Below are 18,122 nucleotides of genomic sequence, written 5' to 3' on the forward strand. Positions count from 1 at the left end.
CATTTAAGCTTTATTGCAGCTTACCATAGTAATTTTGTCATATTGGCAATGACACCACCAAATGCATTGGCATTATACCAAATATGGCGTAATAATTTCACGCCGAGCCAAATTGGAAGTTACATGCATTTCCAGGGAAGAAACTTTATTACCGTACATTTGGCACATTGAGCATTCCACGTAACGGCTAACCCTACCACCGAAAGCACCCGGCGTTGCTATTTAAGACCATGCCAAGGAGCAGAGCTAATCCAAGTCTCCTTTGAGTGGTAACGTTAGGCTTAATGGAGGTCCTTAGAGTGGAGGAGCACTGAGAGGTTTTTTTGCCAATCTTGGGAGAGATTTTGGCTTGCCAAAGAGTGAGGCTGGTTTCACTTTCTTCTAGTTGATTTGGTAATTTTTGTATCCCTAATGGCTTGTTCCTTCTGTTCTCTGCAAACTTTGATCCTCCTTTGCTATTATTACAGACCTTGCATCCTATTACATTTACATGTTTTACTGTAATTTCCCATCTTTTGTCATGATCAAAACATTCAGCATGGTGCCCTGTTTTAACCAAGATGATCAGTATAAATCTCAAAGCGCACACACCACATCCTTAGAGAAGATTCAAAAGTCCTGTCTTTGAAAGCTCTTATTTCAAATCAACTTGTTTTGAACCTTATATATGTGTGAATCAAAATGGGGATTTCCTCTCTAATTCATAGTTCACAATGCTATCAATTTAGAACTGCGCATCGGAGCTCGTTGTGATGAAGTTTCAATTGGGGGATTTCATTGACTGGAACGAAGATATGAAAGAGGTATCTTAGAAAGACAAGATTGCATGCAAGTTTTTCATCCTCTAAACATGGTACATATGAACAATATCATGACCTTCTTTATTTTTTCCCCTTTCTTAGTTTTTTCTTTTGATCGCAGGAGAAAATTAGTATATATGACTCATCAATTGAGTGTTCTACTTCATCAATTAACCAAGTCAAGATCTGCCTAAATAATGCCGTAACTCATCTCCAAAATTGTATTATTTGCCCCCAAATAATAAAAATACAAAGAAGACCTGTCAGTTTTTATTTTTTATTTTTTAAAAAACCATTGCTAAAGAAAAAGAGGAAGTTTTTACCAAAATTTATTTGCATGTCAATTTTGAGAAAAATCGACTGAAATAAAAAGAGGGAACTTGTTTTTTTATCATTTTTCAAAGGGTGAAGACGACTTTGCTGAGTTTGATATTGACTGCAGTGCGACGGCATGGCGTGACGCGGTCTTGGCCTTGCAATATAAATATATATATATATATATATATATATAAGGGCATAACACAAAATAGAAGACTATTTATTTGGAAGATAAGGCTGTATCTAAGTTTATTATTGGACAACTAATGAAGGGCTGACATGTCAACCTCTGGTTGGGTATTGGATTGGAAGATTATTCCAACATTTATATAGTGAAGCTGTACCTTCCTGGTGTAGACCGAAAGAGTAAATGGTGTCCAGCCGTTACAACTGAGTTGTGCATGTCCCTAATTATTTATTAATTCTTTTGTCGTTTTATAAAGAGTAGTATCTCTTCTCTCAAGGTTTCTAGCGCGACATATATATATATATATATATATATCACACACAAAGATATTATAACATGTATGTATGAAATCGGATGCAATGTTATTTGTTCATTTTTTGTAAATTGGCCAAATCAAAAGAGTAGTACACATGCATGGGGTTGAAGCTTCGAAACTGGTTATGAATCGTGTACATACGTGTTTCTTCGTGTTACACATATAATATATGTAGGGAGGGAGTAAAATGGCGGACGAGGGAGGAGAAATGCTAGAAACGAGGAGGAGGAGCGTCCGAATATGGGCATTGGAGGAGGAAAAGAAGAAGAAGAAGAAGACGACGACGACGACGACAGTAGAGGATAAACAGCAGAAGGAAAGCGTCACCAATTCTAACCCTCTCTTGACTGCAGGGAACGGGGCTGTGTCCTTAGCTGCATTCAAAACCAACTCCATAGCTGGAGTCCCGCATTCTCAGCATTCTCAAGTGCAAGAAGATCAGCACAAGGAGCAGCAGCATGATCGTCCCCCCACTTTCAAGCAGTACGACCGCAGGAGGGTGAAGCGCAAGAGACTTGAAGACGTAGTTGTTAGTTCTCCTGCTTACTTTTCTCCAGCACAGGTCTCGCTCTTTCTCGTACAACTTTCTCTTCTGCCTTTATCTGCATTTTTACTTCTTTATTGATTGCTGGTTTTGCGGAGTTTGATGTCGTATGCACAATGTCATTCTACTGTTAAGGATGAAAAGTTCGTATCACCTTCTGCTTTTACCATAACAAGAAGTCCTTTGTCGCCTTTTTTTGTAGCAGGGCTGACGAACGTACAATATTCCTAATTCCGATTTCCTTTATGTAGTTTATTTCCTTTTTCTCACGTTCCCATTGCATGCAGGAAGGAGAAAATGATCCAAAACTGCATGGAAGTACTTCAATTCGAAATGGTGAGTCTCCCATTGATCTATACATATGTACCTATGTTCTACTGATCTTCTAACATCCTGGTGATCATTATCATCTCTAAGAAGTGATTGACTTGTTCATATACCTTTTTATTGGATAACTATGATTGTATTGAATTAGATCATCGAGCAAGTTCTTCATCTCTACAACGATTGCCAGAAAAACGGGTACTTGAGTTTGTCATCGATATACTGCAAAGGTAAGCATTCCGCATTTATCATATATCTGGTGTAGTTGGAAAAGGAGTCAATTCCACTGCTTGATCAATGACTTCAAACAATACAAACATCATGGAATTCTTCTCTTGAGCATGATTTTCTTTTCTTAACCATATATTCTTCCCTATGTAGGAGAGATACATATGAAATATTTGCCCAGCCAGTTGACCCTGAAGAGGTTCGTGGCTGTTTTGGGTGTCAACATGTTCTGTTCATCAGAACGTCTGGTTCCTTTCCAGCCCACAATAATAATGGATTTCTTGCTTTTTGAAGGTGGAAGGATACTACAGAATCATTAAAGAACCAATGGATTTTGGCACAATGAGGGCCAAACTTCAGGAAGGAATGTATACAAGCTTAGAGCAATTTGAGGTTTTCCTCCTAAAGTTTCTTTTTGAAATAATTCCCATGCCTTTTGCTATCATTATATGAACATTGCTATCTAGTTTGAATTTCCAAATTGGTTATCGATCGCTAAGCATTCTTGTCCAAGTCTGTAAGCAGGTTGGATGCTGGCCTCTGCATCTTTTGGGAAAGAAAGCTTATCTGCTTCTGAAATTATCCAATTCATTAAAGAATTACTAACTGATTATCATTTCTTGGAGTTGTGTACAGCATGATGTGTTTCTGATTAGCAACAATGCAATGCATTTCAATTCATCGACCACCGTATTTTATAGAGAGGTACACTTGAAATATAGTTCTCGTAGTATAAAATATATGAATGGCATCCAGGTGAACTCAGTTTTCTCCATCAATCTCCATATAATTTGGCATCCAGGCTCGTAGTATACAAGAACTGGCCCAGAGGGTTTTTCATGCTCTGAAAACTGATCCAGAAAATTTTGTGCTTGAGTTTTCTCTAACAAAAAAACGCCCCGGGAGGAAACCCCAAGGTGAAGCCGCAGGTCCAAGCACTAAGCGTGCTAGATATGGCAAGGTGAACATTGGTGCTGCGCCAAGGAGGAACACCAAAACAGAACGACTGTTTGATTTGAACTCTCATTTTGAGCAAAGACAGAACAAAATTCCTTCTGGTAAGAAACAAAGGCTAATTTGCATCTTAGTTCTTTTGCATTTTGTTACAAAGTCTATGTTGGGCACTCTTGTATGAGGTCAGAAACTTATAGCTCCCTCAGACTGGAAAATGCAATTGAGTCACTTGAGGTTAATTGGTACAGGTTCAGGGTCCAGAATATATGTTCATCTATAGATGTCTTAGGCTGACTTCTGCATGAGACTAAAAGAAATCTCATCAATTCACAGACTTGAGGATTAACTGAGGCTGTTTGCCCCAGATGTTGGACGCTTGAAAGAAGATCTCACCTTGACAATCACCTTATCTTTGAAAATTTCTCCCCTCGCACTGAACACATAAAAGGGCTTTATAATTCCTGGAGCTATCCATTGATTAAAAAATCTTAGCTTTTGCTGTAAATCAAAAATTGCCTTAATCATGGTTACCATAGTTTCTGTTCTTTTTTTGTTCTCTCTTTGCAGTAGTCTCTCATGTGGTGTCGAATTATAGAAAAATCCTTGTGCATCTGTATTCATTGAACCTCTCTTTCTCGTTGCTTCTTTTCCAAAATATTAACAGCATTCCCTATTTCTCTGCATCAATACTCTTGTGGATGTTTCTGTGGAAAATCCTTGATAAAAATTCTCTTTGCTTTGAACAGGATCTGGAGCTGGGTTTGGAACAGAAAGGCGACAAACATATAAGCCTCCCAGGGAGAATGAATCGATATTTTCATCACAATACGATCTCCCGGAACCTCTCATTCATGTAAGTTTATCATACACCAACGCATGTTGGGTTTGGAGAAAGAAAAAAAGCCTTGCACTACACATGCACTCTCCAAAAAGAAAAGGTCCCTGCTGTCTGTCTAATCTACTCTACAAAGTACATCAGAGATGTATCTATTTATCAAGAATATCAAACTCCAATCATCATGTTTAACCTTAACATAGTCTACAGCGGAAAACCTTTAGGCTACCAAGACGGGTCCGCAGGTTGGAAACCAGCTCTTTAAGCTAAATGTTGAACGGTGGGACCATATGCAATCCACTTCTCCCAGAAGGGCCAGGATCTTACTTAAGTTTGACCAGTACTAGAATATTAGTGTAAAAGGGGTCTTTTAGCTTACCGCTGTAAAGGTAATTCGAGGTTCCCTAACAATCTTTTCACAAGAAAATGCAGAAATTGGGAAGAGTTAGACCTAGTTGTCACTTTGTTACATTCAGCTATCAGCCTTTTCTCTTTCTCCTCTCATTTCTCTCTGGGCCTGTATGATTGATTTCCATAAGATATGACTATAAATCTTAAGCTTCTTGTCAACCTATCGCCACCTTCCTTTTTCCAGAAGGGGGAGTCAGCAATGTAAAAAGATTAAGGCATTAGGCACAACACATGCAGAATACGAATCCATCTTCTTCGTTATTATTAATCCTTTTCTTTCCCTTTTCCTTTTGTCATTAGAAATTTTGGGCTTAACCTGAGAGATACAATTGATAATTATAACTGTTCTTGTACTTTATATTTCTTAGACGTTTATCTCTTTGCCCTTGCTGATTGATATATGTCTGGTTTGTAGATTATTGATGGGGAACTTGGGTACAAGGAAAGTCTGATGGAGTTTGTTAAAGATTTGGGACCAACGGCTCAAATGGTTGCCAATAGGAAATTAGAAAAATATAGGCAGATTGAAGCTTCAAATAATCAGTTCCAGGCTCAAGCCCCTTCTACAAGTACTCCAAGTTGGCTAGCTCGTCCACCATCTCTCTTGCTGGCACCTAATTATCTGGATGGTGTGAACAATGGTGAAATACCTCAGAGTATCCTCCATAACTTACCTGGGGATTATTTAGATGATGCCAACAAGCGATTGGATGTTCATGGTGATGTTTTCAAAGGAGAAAATGCCCAAACCAGTTGCGGCATTAACACCCATGATGCTGCCTACAAAGGAAAGATGGTCTGCACCGATAGCAGAATGGACATGGATAACACTTTCTTCAGAGGCATGGTTCCCTCCTCTGACATAATGGGAACTAGCGGTGATCTGCGAAGGGTAAACCCTCACTTCAGTACCATAAAGGCTGTCAAGATTGCTTCCCCGGAGGAAGTAGCTTCCAACACACGTGGAAATATCGACATTTTTGGTTCATCCAAAGGAAAACAAATCTGCACAGATGAAAGTATGAACCTTCTGCATGGCAATGATCGATATGATACTACACATCAAAATCAATATGGAGAGATGTGGTATGGTTCGCATTTTCCCCTCTCTGGAATTGAAAATACGAACACACCTGCTGGGGATGGGATCACAAACACGTGCGACAAGTACCAGACTATCGATATGATGGCAGAATTTAACCAACCACGGAACCAGATGCAGCCGGATGAATTGGCCAACGTGTTGCATTCGAGGCTGCAGGAGCTGATGTCAGGAAACTCTTCTGTCTTGACTTCACAAGCCCCAAAAGTGTCGGTTCAGAACACTACTTTCTTGAATAGATTAGGCTCACAGGAAGAGGGTAGAGTTAACAGAGAACAGGCAGCGCAATCCCTGGAATGGCCCCGATCCACAACTCCGCAAACAAGCCGTGGTTTCCCAAGTGTGCAGATGCAGCTTAACAAGGACAGACTCGTCGGCCGAAGCACAATATTGCGTGAGCGAACACCACACCTGCGAGCATCACAACTTGTAGCAGCTCAGAAAATGGCCGTGTTACATGCAATGAGTTTCTATGACAAGGCTACTCCCGAAAACCACCAAGCGGAGGATAGTCAACGACAGTCCTCATCGGATAATAGCAAGCAGCTTGATTTGGCTCTTCAGCTGTGATCACTCAATTAAGCACAGAGGACTCCCATATATTCTGCAAACTTCAGGTGAGATGGATGATGAATATTTACACTTTTCCCTGCATCTGTTAAAGTAAAGTACTTCAGTTTCCCTTCGTTTCTATTCATATTTTATCTGCTTGCTTGCTTAGTGTGAATAAATAGGAAAGATATTTACATCAGTAAATTTGCGGCCGTCGCATAATCGTTTTAAAAAAAATAAATAAAATATGATATTTACATAAAAAATTAATTTTTTAATAATAAATTTTATTTTTTTCAAAATAATTACGGAACGTATTTCATAATTATATGTAGAATTACTTATGAATAAATTAGCTCAAACAATCGGTGCAGATAACAGATCATGTTAGACACAAAGCTGTCTACTCTTCCAATGCATATGAAAGAATCGGATCAAGCTCAATAATTCTCTAGCAGCTCGTGGTATTCCTATGACCATTTTATGATCATTCAGTTTGTAATTATCCAAATGACAAATTCTTAGTTTTTTTTTTTTTTTTTTTTTTGGGCAATCTGTAGTTGTACTGTCTGCACTTTGTAGCTTACCTTTTGTTCCTTGAGTAGTTTACCCGCAGCTGTCTGCAGCATGGCTGCTTGTGTTTTAATGGTGCCTAACTGGTATTTTCTCTTGGTATGAATAAATGAATATATTCAGAAAAAACAAAATATTCATCAACACGGGGGGTGTGAATTATATTCAGTAATTTAGTTAAATATTTTGAACCCTTATAAATAATTATAATCTTTAAAAGAATCATGTCAATGTTAGCACCTAAGGTCCAGATATTTAGTTGGGTATTTTGATTCTCTCTCTTCGTATTCTTAGATCTTCTTTTATGTTAGTTATAGAAAACCTTGTCACAAACTTTGCTTAGGTCATGGGAAAAAGGAAGTAGATTTTTTGAGTTCTACTATATACAGTCATTTTTTCGTACTCTTTACCTACTCTACTGACGTGATTGATCAAAGCATATTTTATATTAAAAAAAAAGATGCAACCAATCACATTAATGGAACGTACAAAGAATATGCAAAAGTGATTGCATATAAAATTTTTGAGGTTTTTATGTTGTTTGTAAAGAAAAAATAGCTATCAAGAGAAACAGTCTATAGGTTTTTTAGCTTCTTATAAAACATAATCTTCTATATATGCTTGATAAACATATAATTTTTTTTACAAAAAAAAATGACGTGGGATGAAAAAATAATCGACCAACTCATGTTCTTCTCTTGCATTTTAAGATATTATTAAAATAACTATGTATGAAAACCTTAAAGTTTCAAACATGTGAGTTGTGAAAAGAGGACTTTATAACTTCATAAGAGCATATTTGGTTCCCTAAATCTAGGGTATGAAAGAATTAGAGACATATATAAGTGAAATCGTATAACATTTATTATTTCCAACTCGTTGGTTTTCACAACTTCTTTTAACTTATCTCATCTAATCATTACAACTTTCTCAAATTTTCACACAAAATAAAATGAGAAAAGCTTGTATGCCACCCAAAGTATACCGCTACAATGTACCGCTGTGGAAAAAAATTATTATTTTTTTACTTAGTGATTAAGGAATTGATTTTAAGTGTATTGATATATTTTTCTTATTTTTTAAAATTATTTAAATATATTTAAAAATTATGAAAGGGAAAATGAAAAATAAAATAAAAAGTACGTAGCTGTATTAACGAGCGGTGCTACTCAGGCAGCAGAGCAGCACCGCTCAAATAAAATAAACAATTCAACTTTTTCAAATTCTAAAACAAAATTAATATTAAAAAATATATATTTTAACAATATTTTATTTAACTTTTAACTTTAATCTTAAGTACTCATCACTTCTTATCTCATCTGCGAAGATAAACAAAACCTAAATAATTGTTACATGTTGTATACACTTCGTATATATCACTGATCTCCACCTCTAGCTAGGGTTTATAGGAAGAACTCTAAGAAATCTTGATTTAATGAAAGTACAACTTCAATCCTTCAAGATTACATGCTTATATGCATGTGTGTGTTTAATAGGGCTACGAGAATTCAACTGTTGGAAGTTCTTGGATTGGTTAAAAAGGAGAGCAAATGTAAAAAATATGGAAGTAGAAAAGAGACAGAAATGCTCCTTAATTATGATATTAATTAATTATAATATTCTTTACTTATTTTATATTCTCGATTAATGACTTCTTTCTGATTATAATACACCAAAGATGGAAGGAACAAATAATATAAAGTAGGTTCGCTAGCTATCACTTTTGAGTTGTCTCAGCTGGCGTCTGATTTTCTTCTTTCTCAGTGGAGATCAGAGGAGAAAAGCTTCCTTGATTTCTTTTTCTTTTCTTTTGTTTTAATTTTAATCAGACCCGAATCCTGATAATTCAGGATATTTGAAGACTTTAGGTTAACATATTTTATAGCAAAAGGTGCAAAGTTGACCCAGAATGGGTTGCTTAACTGCATGCTTATGACAAGGAGAGCCAACAGCAATATTTCCTTACCATGCAATGGGTTTGGTTTCTCTTCTTCTGGGCTTTCTGTCGTATATAGAATCTAATGATTGCCATTAAACATGCAACCATAGTCTGTGATGGACATTAAGAAAAGATTTATTTTAAGAAATTCTATAGGGCGTCTCCATTCATTTTGGAGTTTGGACCTAAGACTTTCATAGGCACAGATCCTATGTAATGGCAGGGTAAAGTCATGCACAGCCAAATCGAGATAAGGACGAAAAATAGACGTTGTTCATCGTTACTGTGAAATGTGGTGCATGCAATTTGCCAAGCCCAGCTAGCACAAACAAATAAGAGATTGTCTCGCCGTCTCTGCATGCATTCGTTTCTTTAACCGTTCGACTCGGTTAAGAATGTCAAATGTTGTTTGCCACCGCGTCACTCTACTCTTAACGAGTACGCTGTTCCTAGCCACGAACAACATGATAATAGGAGCATCTCGGATAGCCTCCATTGAGATTCTATTGCCAGTTCCGTGTAGAAAAAGAAAGAGCATCTCACATATCAAGTAATAGTCATAAAAGAGGTTAGATCTAAGCAAGGAAAAGCGATCTAGGAACAAACTACCAAAGAAGAAGAAGAGCCTGCTTGGCGTAAGTGAACAAGCGAGTGAGTGACGAGCGCAGCGAGAGGAGGGGATCCGAGTGTGTGCTTGTAGCGAATTCTTTAATCTTTATACACTCAACATTACAAGAACGAAGAAGAAGAACACGTTGATAAACTTCCCTTCTCAATATCAGTTTCGTCTTGAGTAGCCATTCACCTTTCCCTCCGTTCTATGATTTTCTTTTTCTTGGAAGAAAACAAACAAAAGCACCTTCAGGCTTCAGATATAGATCCAATTGAATAATCACCTGTTAATCTGTGATACGTGGGCTCGGCGTATACGCTTTGTGGAGCACAAGTGGCACGGCAGCACAAAGCGTAGCACAAGGGCATGGCAACACAAGTGGGTCGTCATCTTTAGTTTCTCTCTTGTTCTCTCTCTCTCTCTCTCTCTCTCTCCCTCTCCCTCTCCCTCCCACCCCACCCCCACCCCCCCAACCCAAAATGGGGAAAGAAAGAAAAATGCTACTGGCTTGAATCATTTGTACGTACTCTAGTTCAATATAATGGATCAATACAACTTTTTTTCTTCCTTTTTCCAAAGTGAAGATCCTCACTTTAACGGAAGAATATCTTTCATAATACAGAGTTCAGAGGGTACAAAAATCCCCACCCAATCATCAAAGCTTTAAGCTATCACGATGAACACTTTCAGGGATGCGATATTGGTAAAGAAAACACCATTTTCCCACCACACCTAAAGCATCTCGCACATCCCATTTCCTACTTCGACACCTGAATCAAGAAAAATATGAACCAGAGAGACGACTCCCACTAATTTTTTCCTTTGTGCGCCCAAACTAAAGGGGATATTTGTTACCACCTCCACCCTGTATTTGGTTATCTTTGGACTCCGTTAATGCATCTTTTGTAATAACTACGACTTTCACAAATAAACAAAACCAAAATCATGGGAGTGCATGCTTAGAACAAGCCCTTGCTTTTAAGGAGAATAAAGTGTCTAATATCCCTTGCTTTAATATAAACACATGCCATGCACTAAAGTTCACCCTTTCTCACCGAAACAAAGAAGAAAAAGTGGGAGAAAATGACAAGAGTATTCAGCAAGCTTATGCAGCATTCAAATGACATCAACCACACAATAAAATAAGGGGGTTTAAAAGCCTGACAGAACTAGCTGCAGCTCAAAGCACAGCTAAATCTCAAAATCTCCTTGGATATAACAGTACTAAAGAATTATTTTCCTAGACAAGTCATGCGAATTTGAGCAAAACAAACGCTTGCCCACTACTCGAGAAATAAAGATTAAAAAAACCAGTTCAAGCGTACTTGCATCCTCGATGCACTCAAGGAACCGACTTACAGCAGAATATTGTAAGATGGTTTAAAGCAGAGTTCAGTTCTTTAGGCAACACGCACAATTATTAAACAAATGACTAAGAAAAAGCAGTACTGCCACAGCAGATGGAAAATACAAGAAAAAACAGCACACATGGTTTGTGTCCATATTATAATGATAAATAAATGCAATAAATTTCGAAAACATGGGGATAGGAGGTGACCAATTTTTTGGGCTACTTTGCTAGAAAACGCACTAACAAAAATAAAATAAAATAGATCTCACGAATGTCAACAAACCATAACTCCATAGCTCCAAGTTCCAACCCTGCTTAGACTGCATTTAGACCCGCTGGACAAGAGGCGGATTTATGATGCCAACGCACTCCTCGCATATTTAATGCCTATGCGTTTAAAAAACCAGGCCAAAAGAATAAAGACAACCTGCCTCCAGTTCTCCCCCTATTTACTTTTCCCTCCTCAAACAAAAGAGAACACTTTTCTCTTTATTTTTTTTGTTAATAAAAAAGAAAATAACCCTTTCAATGATAATAGATTGAGAGTGATCTTTCAACAGCTTTTTCCAGGGTGAGACGTATAATTAACTTCTTTCTCACAACATTTGACAAGATGTGACCTTTTTCCAGCGTCAAGGCCTGTACTCTCAGGGTTACTTTGCAGAATTAATGAACTATATTGGTTGGCAATGAATCTCTTACGTAACTGATATTGACATATCAATCCTCGCCCGATTCCAAACACCAAAAATACCCAACACCCATTTTCAACACAACCAACTTTGTCTAGACAAGATCAACTAAACCAGAACCGCCCATCCTAGACATTCTCCAATTATAAATGATTTAAGTTATTTAACCACACCGCATCAGTCAGGTACGTTCGGAAACTAAATCATGCATAACTCATCTCAACTCATCATTATAATTTTTTTAAATTTTAACATAAAATATAATAAATAATTTAACTTTTTTAAATCTTAAAATAATAATATTATTAAAAAATAATATTCTAATAATATTTTATCAACTCAACTCAATTTAACATCTAAATCAATTTAACATCCAATCGCAACCTCAATACCACCCCTATTATTTTGGAGTGTTTTTATAGAGAATTGAGTATTTTTCATAAGATTGGGTATAGGATGATAAATAGTTCCGATACGAGAAAGAAAACTTGTAATGTCCAAAAGGTATTAGGATGAGGATATTACGTTTCGTTTGGTTCCTCAACTCATCTCAACTCATCATTACAATTTTTTTAAATTTCAATATAAAATATAATAAACAATTCATCTTTTTAAATTCTAAAATAATAATAATATTAAAAAATAATATTTTAACAATATTTTATCATCTCAACTCTGTTCAACATCAAACACAATCTGAAAAAAGCAAACAAATCGGATATGCAAACCCCAAAGAAGATTATAAATATATATTCGGTCACCAATATAAAGGATTTAGCAGATTCAAGTAACAAGTTGCAAAACATTTCTCATTTAAACCAATCATGCACTTTTAAAGTTTTTACAGTCAATTGGTCAGATGTTCGAAGCTTTAAATTACACACAGGATGGAAAGCAATTAATCGCAAAAACCATATATAACATTAACATAGGTGGCAAAGAAGTAACAACTGATCATTACAATTTAATTTTAAGTCGGATATGCCCTGCAAAAATAAAGGACTTTATAAATAAGCAGATACCAGTACGTGAAGCCGATGAAGAAAACAGTAGAAGGGAGCTCCCTTCAGTCCAAGCAAAGAAGAGAAAAGGATGAAGTTTATCTCCCGCATCATTCACACATCCATAGTAGCAGCATAATTCACTCACTTTCTACTGTGTTTGAATGAATGAGTCGGCAGCTAATTCAAACCCTTTAGCCCTCCATGAGTGGACGGAAGAGAGCTCCCTTTAAACAATCTATTCATGATGCTAGAATTACAAACATCATAACGAAAATTGAATTTGGATATTTTTAGGGGGAAAAGACAATGAAAATAGATATCTTCAATGATTTAAGGAAAAAACAAAAAAAACATAATATAGTAAGTAAAGAGTTGTAGAAAATGATCTGGTCGCCAATATATATTGTACTCTCATAATAATTAGTAGCATCTAATTTATACTGTAATTACGATAAACTAAATGCTTATCTTGATCATCTAAGATAAATCCATATGCTCTAAAACCTACAAGGAAAATTAAGTACTTCTCGATTGAAAGCAGCATCAATATTAATGTTTGCTCCATTTGGCACTAATTAAATTTATTAGATGACTGTTCGTTTTTCAAGTCTAATCAAGTCATTAAAATGTAAATTAATGATCTGTTAGCAGGTTTGATGAGAAGGCGATCCACCTGCAAGAATAAAATTAGGGTCTAACAATATTAATTACTGATACTTTTACGGGAAAAAATGCTCCATTTTTTCAAAACCTGATACGTCATTCAACAGTACACTCTATTGCGGGGCACAGCACCTCTCTCTGTGGCCAATCATGTAATGACATGAGCTCATTACCTTGTACTTTGGTCATGGTCCCATCTAAGACATCATGGAAAAATACATGGACTAATTTCCAGGAAGTCCACAACATTGATCAAAAGATCTAGGCCGCCTAAAAGAATCAATAGCTTTTGTTGAAGGAAAACTGCTAGCATGAACCCTAACCCTAAGTACAAAACCTGTACTTGAGTGGGAGAGAGATCTAAGCTAGCTGCGCACTGTTGAAAGAAAAAAGATACAATATTTTCATTTAACCCAGTACAGCCTAGATCAGCCAACAACATCCAACACAAACCAGATCAAGTAATGCAGATCTAAAAAGAAAGCGAAGACACATATGATCATGATACTTTCTGGATCCTAATTAACCGTTAAATTGAGACTTTGTTTTTATATTTCCAATGGGAACTCGAACTAAACATACGTCTTCAATTTTTGGCTCACCAAAGGATTTTCTTGACACAAACAAGAGGGGTTATTAAGATTTAAACCAACGAAGGACACACTCGATTCAAGTGTTGTTCTGTGTAAATGAAGGAAAAAAGAATGAAAGAGCAAATTAACTACGAGATTACTTACACTGCGCAACAGCTAGCTAGCTCCATTATTGACGCTTCTTATCTTCTCTTTTAGGTACAAACTTCTTTGCATCTTCACTAACCCTAAATCCAATGCTTGAACAGTAATCATTGCTTCAGAACCCTTGTTATTGCATATGAAAGAAGGAAAAAAAAAAAAAAAAAGCACATAATTCACAGCAGTAGTACGACAAGGGCAAGAAATATATATATATATATATATATAATAATCTACAAACGGAGAGAGCAAAACAATTAAACTAGTAGAAAAATAAAAAATGAGAAAGATAAGAGAGGAAGAGGGTTGCAGAAATTGCGGAAGAGAAAGTTTCTGGGAGAGGATATGTCGCTGTCTTTGTGAGAGTCAGCAAGGGGAAAGCGATTGAATATCTCTAATCTACAAATCTGGCAAACCACTACTATATATAACTAAATCAAGAGAAAGGAAAAAAAGGAATAAGGAAAAAGGAAAGTGGGAGTTTCTCTTCCTTTCCTTTATTTTCCTTTTTTTCTCTTTGACACGAGATTTTTTCAGGACTAGAAGAGATTTGTACCAACTTATGAGCAGAAGAGGAAGAATATGTGTATTTATTGGCTGAATTGGATAATAAAGCGCTGTCTCTCAGACACACACATACACTCTCCCTCTCGTACAGAGTAGGTGAGACCCTTATATGCCACATATCCAAGTAAACTTGAACTGCAGAAAAGGAAGAGGTGTGATGGTGGTGGTGGGGTTTCGTTTGACCACCAAGTTGCCTCTCTCTCTCACTCTCTCTCTCTCTCTCTTCTACCCAGCAGTAGCAGGTAGTGCACTGTGCCGCACTACTCTCCAGTCGTGCACTCCAGTATTTGTAGAAAGAGGTACAACACTATATTTATAGGGTTTGAGGTCACTCCTGACTCCTGAGTCATGAGGCTGGTTCTGAAAAGTCTTGGTCTTTGTGCTTATGATGCGATTCCTCTCAATCACTTGTACAACCCTGGATTGCTTTCCAAATTTTCCAATTTTTACCGAGCATTGCATTGAATTAGACCATTCTCTTTTTATTTTTAAATTTAAAAAAATATCATCTATATTTATTCTATATTAAATTAATTAAATTATTTTCATCTAAATTATAAATTATAGTAAATCTATTTTTTTTTAAATATAAAAAGAATTATAATAAATTTAAAAATACTTTTTAAGATTATTATATTATAGATATGAGATTTTTATTCATATGAGATTTTATCTTCTATATACATATGAGATTATTATATTATAGATTGTGAAAATAAAAATGAATATAATTATTATAGGTTATTGAAAATTATAAAAATAAAATATAAATTAATTAAAATAATATAAATAATAAAATTTTATTATTATAGAGTGTGTGATAACTAATCTAATGTAAACTTCAAGTTTTAAATAATTAGTTAAAAGTAAAAAAGTTACGTATTAATCAAAATTTGAAGAATAAGATGACCAATCTAATACTAATGTTCTAATAACAATGATACATCAAGTTAACTTTAAAATTTAATTAAAAATACATATTTTTTTATAAATTTAAATTCATTCGAACCATAACAATGTATTAAATTAATTAAAATAATAATAATATAATATTATTTTTATAAACTAACCATATATTAATTAATAATTTCATTATTTCCTACTTAAATTATTGTTTTCCATCTAATTTCTTCCTCTAATAAAAAAAATAATTTTTTTTAACCTAATTATTCAATAAATATATTTTAAAATAAAATGTGAAAAATATTAAAGTAGTTAGGTCTAATATTTTAGAATAAAATGTTACTTTTAAAAATGAATGGTACATCTTTAAATATGAAGAAACACTTAGAAATATTGTAGCTCATAGTTGAAGCTATTAGTATTTAACTACTCCAATAATGTAAATAATTTCATCTCTATTTCTTTAAATAAGCCAATACAAGTGCTCTAAGAATTCATAATTTATAATAAGGTGTAAGCAAGCTATTTATCATAACATTTATTATAATTAAAAAATACATCAAATTATATAAATATTATATAAATTACTGTGGCATATTTTTACATTAATTTTTACAGTGGCATCTTTTTTTATTTATATTAAAAAAAAGAGTATTGTAAATCAGTTCTATATAAAAATAATGAAAAATATTAACAGTAATATCCACATCTTACTTAACTAAATAATAAACCCTAATCAGTACTACTTGCAGTGATCATTTACAACCTTATATACACTGCCATTAAATGAACGAATCACATCAGAAAATAGCAAATTATCAGTGCATTGAAATACTTCATTAACAAGAAATAATAAATGAGAAATACTATTCGATACATGAACCAGCTGCATTAATCCTCCGGAGAGTTAGGGCAGCTAGCTCTGTTCCTTTTTAGACAGGTTGTGCTACCACATACTTTCTAGCAGATCTAGTCGTTTACAATGCTTTTATGAGATCATTGCACGGGAGTTTCGTAAGCTTTAAAGACTCCTTATTTTCTCAGTCTGCTATCAACCATATAAAGAAATCCATTTTCTTACAATGTTGTTTTGTTTTTTTAATCTCATGCATCTTAATATACACTTTGATCATCGGATTCTGATGCAAAACATCTAGCAGCTAGTAATCAACTTGTGTCATTTATTTATTTATATATTATGTGTAACTCCATGATCAGCCATTTGGATTAGATTTGAGGGATCAAACTCGGTTGATATATCTACATGTTTTTATTTTAACCTCGGATAACATCATTTTGTCATGCTTTTCCCCTTATTTATTTCCTCCCATTTCTGTACGATCAAATAAAAACATGCATGTGTCTGCAGCCTGTTTCATTGGGGAGACCAGCTCCAGGGTTTCCTAGGAATCGGCCAATTTTAAAGCAAAGGGAAGGGAATCATCAAATATTATTGTGTATGTTTCTTTGTGCGAATACACGAACCAACACCATGTTTCGGACTACTTCTTCAGGCCAAAGGTTTTGCTATTTGTTTACATCAAAATGATGGGAGTTGCCACTGCCGTCAGAGCTATCCCATGTTTCTTTGTCTGGGGAACTTAAGATCATGATCAGGTGGCCACCACCATACGCTCTACCTACCATTTTCTATTTCTACTACTGTGGCATATATAATTTTCTCATAAACTAATTAGTCGTATGTATGTTTAAAGCTTAACAAACGACATTTGATTCCCAGCTTGATTGATTCGAATTGGCTTTTCTGGTACGATCACAACGACAGAAATTAACTGATCAGTACTCATACATCTTTCTCAAATGCTACAAGAAAATGCACCCAAACAGTCTACCAATTTCTTTTAAATGGTTCAGTCAAGAAACATATATAGATCCAGATGATCTAGTTTATTAGATTCCAAATTCATTTGTTTATTCTCTTATGTGTTATTGTATCTGAGACTCGAGGATTGTAACCTGAAAGGTCGCAACTTTTTTCCTCCTGATGCTCTTTGAGGATTGATATCTTTTTCAAATTTAAGTAACCATATAGCACGTTGTTTTTGGAACTAATTTTAATGGGAGGTGATTAAAAAAACATGTAATTGTGTTCTATAATCTTGAATTTCCAGCAATAGATCACGACGTTTATATTTGGCTCGGCAAGAAGCGTTCAAGTTTTTTTTTTTTTTTTTTTCACATTCTACTATTTGGAATGTTTTTATTTATTTATTTCACATTCCACTATTTGACATGTCGAATCATTGGATTTGGATAGTGAGTTGAGATGAAAATTGAATAAAATATTATTAAAATATTATTTTTATTTTGTGTGAAAATTTAAAAAAAATTGTAATAATTAGATGATATGAAACACTTCTTGTATCTAAACAAGACTTGAAAAGTTGGTCTCAAAGAGTCAAGAATGGCTCAAATATCATATAGCTATAAACACACACATACATATGTATACACACTTATTTATATATATATATATATGTTTGAGCTAAAT

The 18,122-nt window shown here is 35.0% G+C and overlaps 1 protein-coding gene across 1 annotated transcript; it reads left to right on the forward strand.

Annotated features, from left to right (window-relative positions):
• Nucleotides 1-244: 244 nt before the first annotated feature.
• LOC121240037 lies at nt 245-7,288 on the forward strand. The gene is made up of 12 exons (XM_041137479.1): nt 245-393; nt 729-803; nt 1,797-2,183; nt 2,453-2,501; nt 2,641-2,719; nt 2,871-2,916; nt 3,012-3,110; nt 3,354-3,422; nt 3,520-3,775; nt 4,418-4,524; nt 5,333-6,636; nt 6,946-7,288. Exons 2-11 carry the CDS (start codon nt 753-755, stop codon nt 6,587-6,589), a joined length of 2,400 nt encoding a protein of 799 aa, XP_040993413.1. The 5' UTR covers nt 245-393; nt 729-752; the 3' UTR covers nt 6,590-6,636; nt 6,946-7,288.
• Nucleotides 7,289-18,122: the final 10,834 nt, after the last annotated feature.

Source organism: Juglans microcarpa x Juglans regia, chromosome 7D, assembly GCF_004785595.1.
Source record: "Juglans microcarpa x Juglans regia isolate MS1-56 chromosome 7D, Jm3101_v1.0, whole genome shotgun sequence".
Lineage (NCBI taxonomy): Eukaryota > Viridiplantae > Streptophyta > Magnoliopsida > Fagales > Juglandaceae > Juglans > Juglans microcarpa x Juglans regia.